Source organism: Trichomycterus rosablanca, chromosome 9 (assembly GCF_030014385.1).
Source record: "Trichomycterus rosablanca isolate fTriRos1 chromosome 9, fTriRos1.hap1, whole genome shotgun sequence".
NCBI classification, from domain to species: domain Eukaryota; kingdom Metazoa; phylum Chordata; class Actinopteri; order Siluriformes; family Trichomycteridae; genus Trichomycterus; species Trichomycterus rosablanca.
Window position 1 is genome coordinate 7382246 of NC_085996.1, and position 13142 is coordinate 7395387.

The following is a 13142-nucleotide window of genomic DNA, read 5'->3' on the forward strand; positions in this document are numbered from 1 at the left end:
ACCGCTGAGTCCTGAACCTGGGCTGTCGGGGTGCTGTTAGATTATTAGCAAAATAAAGAACTTATTACTGGTGCATGATATCATATTTGAGAACAATTCATTTAAAAATAGGATCCCAAATCACAAGTGTAGGAATATCATTTTTATATAAGAATAGTCTAACAATAACAATATATATTTTATGTAAGAGTAGTCTAATAATAATAATAATAATAATAATAATAATAATAATAATAAACAAAAGTAATAAATATTAATTGTAATTAATAATACTTAATAAAAATACAATATAATAATAGTAATAAAACAATAAAATAATAATAGTAATAATAATAATAATTAAATAATTATAATTAAAAATACTTAATAAAATAAAATTTAATAGTAGTAATAAAATAAAAAATAATAATAATAAATAATTAATTATAATTAAAGATACTTAATTAAAAATAAAATATAATAGTAGTAATAAAATAATAGCAATAGTAATAATAATAATTAATTAATTATAATTAAAAATACTTAATAAAATAAAATATAATAGTAGTAATAAAATAAAATAATAGAAATAGTAATAATAATAATTAATTAATTATAATTAAAAATACTTAATAAAATGAAATGTAATAGTAGTAATAAAATAAAAAATAGTAATAATAATAATAAATAATTAATTATAATTAATTATAATTAAAAATACTTAAAAATAAAATATAATAGTAGTAATAAAATAAAATAATAGCAAGTATAATTATAATAAATAATTAATAATACTTAATAAAATAAAATATAATAGTAATAATAAAATAAAATAATAGCAATAATAATAAATAATTAATAATACTTAATAAAATAAAATATAATAGTAGTAATAAAATAATATTAATAATAATAATTGTGCACACGTAGTCCTTTTGTATACTGTCCATACCCTCTAGGACCAAGCACCGAACCTGGGGTGACAGGGCCTTTTCCATAGCTGCTCCATCTTTATGGAATGCTCTCCCCAAACACCTACGAGATTGTCCTGACCTGTCCAAATTCAAGTCACTTCTCAAAACTCATCTATTCAGAGTGGCATTTAACTTGTAACAACACAAAATAAATGCTTTTATTTTTGCTATTCTTTTTAATAGTTTTTATACTTAGATCACGACAGAAATGTGAAGTCCTAGATCCTAAAACTTGTAAAGTTTTCAGTTTCCTGATTGCATGTAAATCTGTCCTGTTTCTGTCTAATTTTAAGAAATTGTTCTATATTTGTTGTTCTCTCTCATAATTTAGCTAATTTTTAATGAACTGTCTTATGCTGCTCTCTTTGTTTTTATCTTAATTATTCTTGATGTTGATGTACTATTTTGATTTTGTACTATGATTTGTATGGTGTATGTACGTATTTGTTTTGATTATTTGTCTTATGTAAAGCGTCTTTGAGTATCTTGAAAAGCGCTATATAAATAAAATGTATTATTTATTATTATTTTGTCTTATTAAATGAATGTTAATGTAAGAAAATTGATCAAAGCTCCAGAACATTAAGTTTAATAATAAATCTATTTTTTCACTCAATTTAACGTCTGCTGGTGCTGCTGAGCAATTAGTATAAATACAGCCAATTACAGTCCGTCAGCTTCAGCCGACCTTTAACCCTCATTACTGAGAGCTGTGTGGAGACGTGGAGTTCAGAACAACCTGCACTGTAAAGAGACAGGAACAGGAACAAGTGCTGTAAAAGTGTTGAAGATGTTGATGAACATTATGCTGATGTTTATGTTGGTGATGATGATGATGTTGATGAACATTATGCTGATGTTTATGTAGGTGATGATGATGATGATGATTTTTTTTATTATTTAACATCCTGTTTCTCCTGCAGAAGTTGTGTTTGCTAATTTTAATGACCACATTTATTTAGGAGTGCACAAACTTTTGGAAACAGCTGTCAGTTTTATGGCTGATCTTACATCTCTCAATCCTTCTGTAGGAGAACGTGGAGGGTGAGAACTGTGACCAGTGTAAAGTGGGATTTTATCATCTCCACAGAGACCAAATCCACGGGTGTGAGAAGTGTTACTGCTCCGGAGTCGCCAGCCAGTGTGTGGCATCGACGTGGGAACACAAGAATGTATGAACCTCTGTGTGTGTGTTTATGTGTTTGTATGTGTGTATAAGTGTGTGTCTCTGTGTATGTGTGTGTCTCTGTGTGTATTTGTGTGTTTGTATATTTGTATATGTGTGTGTGTATTTGTGTGTGTGTGTATTTGTATGTGTGTATTTGTGTGTGTGTATTTGTATATGTGTGTGTATTTGTGTGTGTGTATTTGTATGTGTGTATTTGTGTGTTTGTATATTTGTATATGTGTGTATTTGTGTGTTTGTATATTTGTATATGTGTGTGTGTGTATTTGTATATGTGTGTGTATTTGTGTGTGTGTGTGTATTTGTATATGTGTGTGTATTTGTTTGTGTTTGTGTATTTGTATATGTGTGTTTGTATATGTGTGTGTATTTGTATGTGTGTGTTTGTGTATTTGTATGTGTGTTTGTATGTATGTGTGTTCGTGTATTTGTGTATTTGTATATGTGTGTGTAATTGTATGTGTTTTTGTGTGTGTCTGTGTGTGTGTATTTGTGTATTTGTATATGTGTGTGTATTTGTGTGTGTATTTGTATGTGTGTGTATTTGTATGTGTGTGTGTTTGTATATGTGTGTATTTGTATGTGTGTTTGTGTATTTGTATATGTGTGTGTATTTGTATATGTGTGTGTATTTGTATGTGTGTGTATTTGTGTGTGTATTTGTATGTGTGTGTATTTGTATGTGTGTGTGTTTGTGTATTTGTATATGTGTGTATTTGTATATATGTGTTTGTGTATTTGTATATGTGTGTGTAATTGTATGTGTGTTTGTGTGTGTTTTTGTATGTGTGTGTATTTGTGTGTGTGTATTTGTATGTGTGTGTGTTTGTGTGTTTGTATATTTGTTTGTGTGTGTATTTGTATATGTGTGTATTTGTATGTATGTGTTTGTGTGTTTGTGTATTTGTATATGTGTGTGTATTTGTATGTGGGTGTTTGTGTATGTGTGTGTATTTGTGTGTGTGTGTATTTGTATGTGTGTGTATTTGTGTGTGTGTTTGTGTATTTGTATATGTGTGTTTGTGTATTTGTATGTGTGTGTATTTGTGTGTGTGTTTGTGTGTTTGTATATGTGTGTTTGTGTATTTGTATGTGTGTGTGTTTGTGTGTGTATTTGTATATGTGTGTATTTGTATGTATGTGTTTGTGTATTTGTATATGTGTGTGTATTTGTATGTGGGTGTTTGTGTATGTGTGTGTATTTGTGTGTGTGTGTGTGTGTGATGTGCAGTTGCAACTTATTAAAATTCGGCGTTGGTGGTAAACACACACTTTTACACTTTAGCACCCTGTTTAAAGGTTAATGGTGTGCGTAGGGGAAATAGGGCAACTGTGTGTATGTGTGTGTGTGTGTGTAAGCAGTAGATGCATCTGTCTCCTCAATTAACCCGACCTTGAGCTGTCCCTGCAAAGCATGGCTAAATTTAATCACTGCCCATTGGTGTATGTGAGTGTGTGTGTGTGTGTGTGTGTGTGTGTGTGTGTGGGATGCAGGTAATCAATCTAAAATGAACTGCAGTGCTACAGTTAAATAGCTCATTTAGCCTGTAGGGTAAGCAAACCCATGCATTCACACACACACACACACACACACACACACAGAGCATTGTTGTATTACTGTAATGTTGTGTTTTCATGATCGTCTGTCTGTAGAGCACCGATCTGTCCGGTTGGTATTTGACCGGTGCTGATGGGGAGGGGCTTGTCTGGGCGGTTCCTGATCCAGCCACACCCCTTCAGGTGACCGTCAGCCGTAGAGAAGCTGAGGCCAGATTGACTCCGCCCTATTATTGGAATGCTCCGCCCACTTACCTGGGAAACAAGGTATAAGCTACGACAATAAACACACATTAATAAACATGAATATTGTAAATGTTTGATTACATTTTATTAATATAGATTCATTATTAATAGATGTTAGTGGTTTTTGATAAAAGTAGGAATTGGTGCCCATCCAGTTCAAACTGATGTTATTGTAAGGTTGCTGGTTCATGTCCCACCACTGCCACGTTGGCACTGTTGAGCCCTTGAGCAAGGACCTTAACCTACAGGAACACACACACACATACACACACTCTGTGTGTCTTTGAACTAAGATTATGTACAAACAAACAAAGTGTGTGTGAGGTCTGTATAAACTGTGTGTGTGTGTGTGTTTGTACATGTGTGGGGTCCTCTAGGGTTACAGGAAACTTGGTGGGGGGTTTACAAATGTAATCCATACATTTTTTCTGCCAATGAAAATACACATTCAAAGTGTTTATGAAGTCTTTCTATAACCCTTATAATGTGGATATGAAGTCTTTCTATAGCCCTTATAATATGTTTATGAAGTCTTTCTATAACATTATAATGTTTATAAAGTCTTTTTACAGCTCTTATAATGTGTTTATAAAGTCTTTCTATAGCCTTTATTGTGCACCTATGATGTACTTCTATAACCCCTATAATATGTTTATGAAGTCTTTCTACAGCCCTTACAATGTGTTTATGAAGTCTTTCTATATCCCTTATAATGTGTTTATTAAGCCTTACTATAACCCTTATGTGTTTATAGTCTTTCTACAGCTCTTATAATGTGTTTATAAAGTATTTCTATAGCCTTTATTGTGCACCTATGATGTACTTCTATAACCCCTATAATATGTTTATGAACACTTTCTACAGCTCTTATAATGTGTTTATGAACACTTTGTACAGCTCTTATAATGTGTTTTTGAAGTCTTTCTACAGCCCTTATAATATGTTTGTCTTTATAAAGTCCTTATTTAGCCCTTATAATGTGTTTATGAACTCTTTCTACAGCCCTTATAATGTGTTTATGAAGTCTTTCCATTACCCTTATAATACATTTATTTAGTGTTTATAAAATCCTTATAATGCATTTATTTAGTGTTTATAAAATCCTTATAATACATTTATTTAGTGTTTATAAAACCCTTATAATGCATTTATTAAGTGTTTATTTAGCTCTTTTAATACACTTATGAAGTTTTTCTATAGCTCTTATAATACTTGTATATTACACATTTATTTATATATTTATGACAATTTTACCCTTAACTTATTATTTTACATTTACCTCACAAAGATGTTAATGTGTGTGTGTGTGTGTGTGTCTGCGTCTGCATGCCACAGATTTTGGCGTACGGAGGGCACATAACCTACACCGTCTCCTGCCTCTCGGAGGACAGGAAGCAGCCGGTGGAACTGAGAGGAGAACCTGAGGTGGTTATAGAGGTAAGAACGAGCTGCATGTTCACGTCTCATAAACAGAACCTGGTTCCTTTAGATGAAGAACAGCAGGGTACTCGGGTCCACACGCGCCCCGCCTCATCAACTTTCCTAAATTACTGATTTACTGTTACTGATTTTACACTATATGGTCAAAATTATATGGACACACCTGCCAGGTATTAAGTTCAGGTGTCAGGAATTCTCCTAAAAGTCCTAAAATAAAGCTTTATAGAGTCGACAGTACAGGATAATTAGTATCAAATCATCTTATCAGACTAAATGAATGAACGGCAGTCTGTCATGTTTTATTGGGAGTGTTTAATGAACTTAACGTCAATTTAACGAGGTTGATTTTGCTTGTTAATCTTCAGACAAATACGCTAATTAAACACGTTATTAGTCTCGTTTCTTCAAAAATAAGCCAACGTGGAATCAAGATTCGGAATTAAATACAGAAAAGCAAAGAGATGTGAGAGTGAGGAGACTTCAGTACTCCAGAGAATTAATCATCACATTTTTATATTATCATAGTTAATGTCAACCTGCTGGTCTACAGGATAGCAAACATCCTGATGCTTAGCTCTTGTACACTGTAGATTTATTTATGAAGCATTTATAAAACACGTTGAATAATCGTGTAATAATTGGTTGAAAATCAGAAACGTGAGTTCAGACAAGCTAATCTTTCTGTTTCACTGAGAACTTATTTGCTGTAGTGTTAACACAATTTTCTGTCCTGTTAGCAACTTTCCTCCCACTGCCTCATCAGATCTGTTGAGAATTCCAGACATTCTTAAAGATAAAGATAAAACCTTCAGCACCCACCCACTGCTGTGAATCTTCTCCCATGCCCCCCGCTGTACCTGGCATTAAGTTTTCTAAATTTAAACCTGCTAGATGAGTTCTAGTTTCAGGATTTATCAGCAAGTTATGAGTGTTCTAGATCTCAGTTCTGATATTCAGTCAGATTATCACTCAGAATTAATATACCTCAGTAGGAGCATTTTAAGGCATCAAAGAATTTGAACATGCCTTCTTCTCAGGAGCGCAGGATGATGTAAAATTTGTCTATGTAGAGAGATCACTAGGTTTTCAGACAGATCCATACTGTTTGGTAGTTTGGCACAGTCTTGAGCTTGTTGAGCATGTTTGATCCACCCTTTATAAACTGGGGCATCATTTCATTAAAAACATTATTTTTAAACCTATCAGACAAGACCAAAACAAAACCTGAGCTTAAAAAAGCTTGAGACATGGACAAAACCAAGTCTTAATCTTTCTGATACCAAGACAAGACCAAGACTAAAGAGTATGGGGAGCTGTACACAGTTAGAGTTTCACCTTCTGTATGGTTTGGTATGGACCGGTAATGACTTGGTATAATGTAACAAAATTAGATTTTTTAAAACCCATGGTTACGATCAAGACAGAATGGGTCTAGGACCAAGAGAGGACCAAGACTTCTACCGCTGAGACTATGCTACCTGATACCAAGACAAGACCAAGACTAAAGAGTATGGGGAGCTGTACACAGTTAGAGTTTCACCTGCTGTTGTACCTTCTGCATAGTTTGGTATGGACTGGTAATGACTTGGGGTATAATGTAACAAAATTAGATTTTTTTGAGACCTGTGGTTAAAACCAAGACAGAATGGGTCTAGGACCAAGAGAGGGCCAAGACTTTTACTGCTGAGACTATGCTACCTGATACCAAGACAAGACCAAGACTAAAGAGTATGAGGGAATCTTCCACTGTCCTACAAGGTCACTGATGGGAGTATAAATGGTGATTATTTTATTTTTGTCTTATCACATTCACATCAGACTTTTTACATAAGACTTTGGCAGTGCAATCCTTCTCTCTAGACAAGATTACAATTCTTTTTTTTAAACATAATCCAGTCTCTGAGGTATTTCATTAAGTGTTTTTCCACCACAAGACCATGACAGAATGGGTCTCAGACCAAAAGAGGACCAAGACGTTCACGGCTGGGAACAGGATAGGACATAACCTTAAGACTATGAGTAGCTATACTAAAACGAGTGCACCTTATTGTACCTGTCCTCAAAAAAAAAGCATCATACGAATGAAAGTGGTGTTTGAGCCACGCCCATAAATTTAAAATTTTATAAAATTGATTAGGTACTTTAAATTCTGTGGCAAATATTTGGGATAGGACCTTTAACATGTCAGCACGACTGCTCATGTGCACAAAGTGAAGTCTATAAAAATGGTCCGTGATTTTGGAGCCTTGACCTCAACTCTGACGTTTTCCTCGAGCCATGATTTTATTTTAGATTTAAGAGGCTTTTTGTCATTTCAGCTATAAACAAGTACATATTTAAACAAACCATCCATCCTCCAGGACCAGGGTGCAACACAAAACACAAGTACAAACAAGACAGTGTATATACAGTTACATTTTCAGCATTTAGCAGATGCTTTTATCCAAAGCGACTTACACAATGAGGGGAACACGATGAGCAATTGAGGGTTAAGGGCCTTGCTCATCCCAACAGTGGCAACTTGGTGGTGGCGGGGCTTGAACTTGCAACCTTCTGTTTACTAGTCCAGTACCTTAACCACTAAGCTATCACTGGCCCCAGTGATATATAGTGCAAACAAGGAGTGTAATAAATACAAGGGACCTTTTAGGGACTTAAAAAAGACAGGAACACGATCATCTAAAACTGTACCATCAAATAAAGGGCGCTGCATGTTAACTCGTCGCCATATTGTGTGAGTACTCCTACACCCTACACTTTTACATTCAAAGATCTAAAATTTTCCTCTTTCTAACTTAAAATGTGCCTAAGCTTTGGTCTGCCTTCTGCCGGAGGAGAAAATCTTGGCCGCGGAGCAGCGTCTCTCCTCCACACCTCCCACTGGTCTCGCACTTGGAAGCCGATTTAACAGCTTGCAGCAGTAGAGACCCTCCAATCAGTGGTGTGAGCTCCCTCGTTCACTTAATCAGTGATGTAGGCTGCAGTGGTCAAGCACTCGTGAGGAAAAAAACACACTCAAAGAGACAAAAAAGAAAATCAATCAACACGAGAACACAAAAACTGAGCAGAAGCAGGAGCTTTCAAACACCTTCTGTTGTAACGAGAGGTTCGTCTGAAGATTCGGTCTCTATATTTCTGTGGTTCTTCTGGTCATCATCTGATGGTGTGAAAAAATAATCGACCCCCTTTCTGATTGTTTTTATATATCTGTCACACTGAATGATTTCAGATTGTTAACCAAACGTGACACAAACAAAGAGAAGCTGAATAAAAACAACACATTTTCTAGGGGACAAAGTTATCCAACACCTACGTACAGTATATCTCTATTGTAACAGAAGTACTTGCCTCATGGCTTAGTAACTGGCTTGCACGAGTCTTAGCTGCAGTTACTGGCCAGCTTAATGGCCAGCAAAGGGGGCATGGAGGCACAGGTGAGTTCGATTTCTCATTGAGCAATAATTTGCTCCAGGTCAGGGGGTGTGTATATCACAGTTTCTGTGCTAGACAGTTGCCAACCTGCTCTTCTCTTTTCTGAAACTGGACTAAGGTTGGTATAGTCTGGTTTTTCCTGGCGGCACGTATGTCAGCATTTTTGATCTTTTCCTTGGAAGCTCAGGTGGTGCTGTGGTCGCATCAATTATCTGCCATCATAACAGAACGGCCCTGTATGGGCAAGTTGCCTCCAGAGCGGCCACAGGTTCACATGTTCACTGCTAGTCGATAGAGTGGCTGTCCTGCTCATTTTATTGCTCTCTCCGGGTTGTTCTGGGTTTCCTCTCCTTATTTTTTCAGTTCTCTATGTTTATGTCTGCATTTGAGTTTATGTGGCTCTTACTGTTATTCAGTTATACCTTAAGAAAAACACATACACTCATAAAAATATATACACTAGGATGAGGACTGGAGTTCAGCACTGTGTAGTCACTAGTGCATGAAACATGAGAACTCTTGTAAGAACTGAATCAAACAGTGAGTCAATTTCTGAAAGATTAACTTCGTAGGTTATGTTTGTGTAATGTTGTTGTGTAATGAAGGAAATGTTTCTATTATCATACAGATCTGGATTTAGAAGGTCTGTGGGTGTGGCTGAGCCTCTTTCTGTCGGACAGAAACACTGACACACGATCACCGCTGTGTGATGATTGGACAGTTTGAACTGATACGGTCGTCTTTATAGTATCGACTAATTCCAGCTTCCATCTGTCTGATTTTATACAGAAATGAATCTGCACCGTGTGTGTGTGTGTGTGTGTGTGTGTGTGTGAGTTTATCACCGATGTTTAAACCCTGTTTTGCATGTGCATACTTCATTAACTCAGAGCAAACACAAAGTACATCTCCCATAAATCCTCATTCTCCGGTGTCTGCAAAAGTGTGAGTGTGCATGTTAGTGTGTGTGTGTGTGTGTGTCAGTGTGTGTGTATGTGTGTGTGTCCGTGTGCGTGTCTGTGCATGTGCGTGTCGACAAAGCCTCATTTCCCAGCAGTCAGTGGGGTGGCAAATAAATGAACAGGAATGATGGCCCATAATCCTCCAGGATGATTCTCCTCACGATGTCGGACGAGGCGCTGTGTTCTAGTTACTGATCAGCAGATCAACACACACACACACACATTTATACACACACACCTAAACAAACACCTATACACATACACACACACACATACATACATACATACATACATACATACATACACACACATTTATACACACACACCTAAAAAGACACCTATACCTATATACACACACACACATATACATACACATACACACACCTAAACAGACACCTATATACACACACACACATTTACGCATGCACACACACACCTATACACAGACATACACACACATCTACACTTATACACACACACATTTATGCACACACACATTTGCGCACACACACCTACACCTATACACACACATACCGTACACACACACACCTACACACTTATACCTACATCTGCGTGCACACACAAACACACAGACACACACACACAGACACACACACACCTGCACAAACACACACATACCTACCAGTACCTACACACACACACACACACACACACACATGTATTAAGATGTATTAAAACTCAAATGTGTGAAGTGTGACTTTGGTTGAGGTCCAGGTTTTGTTAATTTTTTATTTACTTTTACTTTATCTTGGTCAGGGTCTAGGAGGGTCCAGTACTTTATCTTGGTCAAGGTCTAGGAGGGTCCAGTACTTTATCTTGGTCAGAGTCGTTGTGGGTCCATAAACCTGATCAAACAAACATGACTTAAGGAATGGATATCTCTTTGTTTTCAGGGAGGGGGCTTGACTTTGACGGACAGAGGCTTGTATTCGTTGCTCATTTCTGGATTGGGCAGCGTGAGGAGGGTGGCACTGAGACCCGAAAATTTCCGCCGGTTCGACTCGGGCAGCAGAGTCAGTAAGAGTGAGTTCATCAGCACCCTGCTGAGAGTGAGAGGGGTGAGAGTGAGAGCACCCGACTGTCATGAAAACAACATCGTCTACAGGTAAACACACACATACTGTATATGCACACACGGACACACACTGGTGTTCTTTGAGTTAAAACAGTGTGTGTGTGTGTGTGTGTGTGTGTAGCTTGTTTTCAGTCAGTATGGAAGTCGCCTCTGCAGAGTCTCATTCTGGTGTTCAGGCCCGAGCAGTCGAGGTTTGTAACTGTCCTCATGGCTACAGCGGCACTTCCTGTGAGGTGAGTGGCCATCATCACACACTATACTATTTACTATACAGTACACACACACACACACACCATTACCGTAACAAAGTGGTTCGAGGTTCGGGCCTTGCTGCATGGGGGAATTATTTTGGAAGCATCCTGGAGACTCAGCTCTAGGCTGGGTCCTTGTCCTCACTGTCTCTCTCTCATTATATTCCTTGTTAGTTTTCTTCAGCTGCTGTTTCAGGTTTTGGATTTCTGAAGCTGCCACTGGCACCCTCAGGTCTCAAGTTTTTTACGGGGGTGATGTTCTCAAGAGCTTTTCAGGTTCTCAGGTTCTCAAATCACTACTGGATTTCTGACTTCTCCCGAGTTCGGAGCTGATGGAGTTGCACCCAAGTGCTTGTTTGTTTCTTCTCGTGTCTGTCCCTATGTTTGGGGCACAGTGCAGTCGCCTTTCTGTTCTCGAGTGGCTTCTGGCTGCGGCGTAGATTTGGTTCCCATCACCCCATGACAGTAACAATACAGTGATTTTGTTAAGCTGCCAGGCAACACCGTATCAGTGCTCATGGTTTGGAATAGGATGTCCATCAAGCTTATAAAAATCAGCTGTCCACATAGTATTTTGTACATATATTTTGCGTGTGTGTTACAGACGTGTTCAGAAGGCTACAGAAGGGTTAACGGGACTTTACATCATGGAATTTGTGAACCCTGTCGGTGCCATGGCCACGCCACACAATGTGATGACATCACCGGACACTGCCTGGTACGTTTAACTCCAATCCATCAGGTCTGAAATAAACCCCCCACACACACACACACACATGCACCCATGTATGGCACAAATCATTACATGACACAGCTCACGGGTCATGTGACCTGTCACGGTGTATTAATTGACCCACTTTGATGCCTAATCAACAATGAAAATGACACATTTTGGTCGATTATGGATGTTTATTAAATATGAATATGTGAATATTTATTTCCCTGCACCTTCATCTCATTATGTACATACAAGACTCCGGAGGTGTCGGTGTGTTGATTGAACCCGACGATGCGTGGAAGCCTAGAAAACAGCGTATCTCATTTCATTAGCTGCTAGCGCTGCGGGCTGTAATGACGTTCAGCTCTGTGCTGACATGTATTGTAATCAGGTGACGGTACGTAGTACCCGGAGTCACTTCTGAGAAGTCCACCAATCATTGTTTGTATGTAGAGAAGTGTGCTGTTGGATAAATCGATCCCAAATCCTACTGTGACCCAGTTTCGAGGGTTCTTCAAAAAGTTTCTGCACTTTTTTAACTCTATTTATTAAGAATTTTAAAAATAAATCACATCACTTTTCTAGTCACAGGCATTTTTCCAGCATCGTACCATTTTAATTCCATCAGCAAAAACTGGTTTTGGTTGAGCACGTAGCCACTGATGCAGCGCTGCTTTCACATCATCATCACATAAAAATCTTCTTCCCCTTAAAGCTTCTTGAGCGTCCAAATCAGGTGGAAATCAGATGGAGCTAAATCCTGACTGTAAGCGTCTCTCAGTCTCTCAGACACGACCGATTACTCCTCCTCCCACTCTCATCGCTTATAACCAAAATATAAAAGTGTGGAAACTTTTTGAAGAACCCTCGTATTCTGGACAAGTCGAACCAAAGCTTTGGACATGTAGCTCTACAGTGTTACATCGTACATCGCTCATCAACACTACTGGAGCTTTACATCTGGTTTGTATGTTGAGAGTTGTGTGTGCTCTTAAGCTACCTTTATGCTCTTTAAATTGCCCCTCGGGGACAAATAAAGTAATCTGAATCTGAATCTGAATCTCGTCAGAAGAAAGCCTGAACAGGATGCTCGTTCCCCAGCCCACCACACCGAGACTCCAGTCTGAAGAGGTGCTTAACAGACACAATTAACCGAACCCACGAGAGCCTCCTCGTTGTTGCACCAGCGGTTTTCGGTTTTACTGTCTGGTCGGGACACCAGCAGGAGATGGAGGAAGAACTTATAGGGCACAGCGTGACTCTCCATATGCTGTTTAGCTCTCTGTGGGAATTCACATTGT

At 37.7% G+C, this 13142-nt stretch overlaps 1 protein-coding gene across 1 annotated transcript in view; it reads left to right on the top strand.

Annotated features, from left to right (window-relative positions):
• lama2 (laminin, alpha 2) overlaps window positions 1-13142 on the top strand; it is a 129604-nt gene that overhangs the window by 49694 nt on the left and 66768 nt on the right. The window contains exons 11-16 of the mRNA XM_063001777.1: window positions 1985-2125; window positions 3793-3963; window positions 5278-5379; window positions 10691-10902; window positions 10994-11105; window positions 11728-11841. Coding sequence (XP_062857847.1) covers window positions 1985-2125; window positions 3793-3963; window positions 5278-5379; window positions 10691-10902; window positions 10994-11105; window positions 11728-11841 — 852 coding nt within the window. The remainder of the gene's footprint in view (window positions 1-1984; window positions 2126-3792; window positions 3964-5277; window positions 5380-10690; window positions 10903-10993; window positions 11106-11727; window positions 11842-13142) is intronic.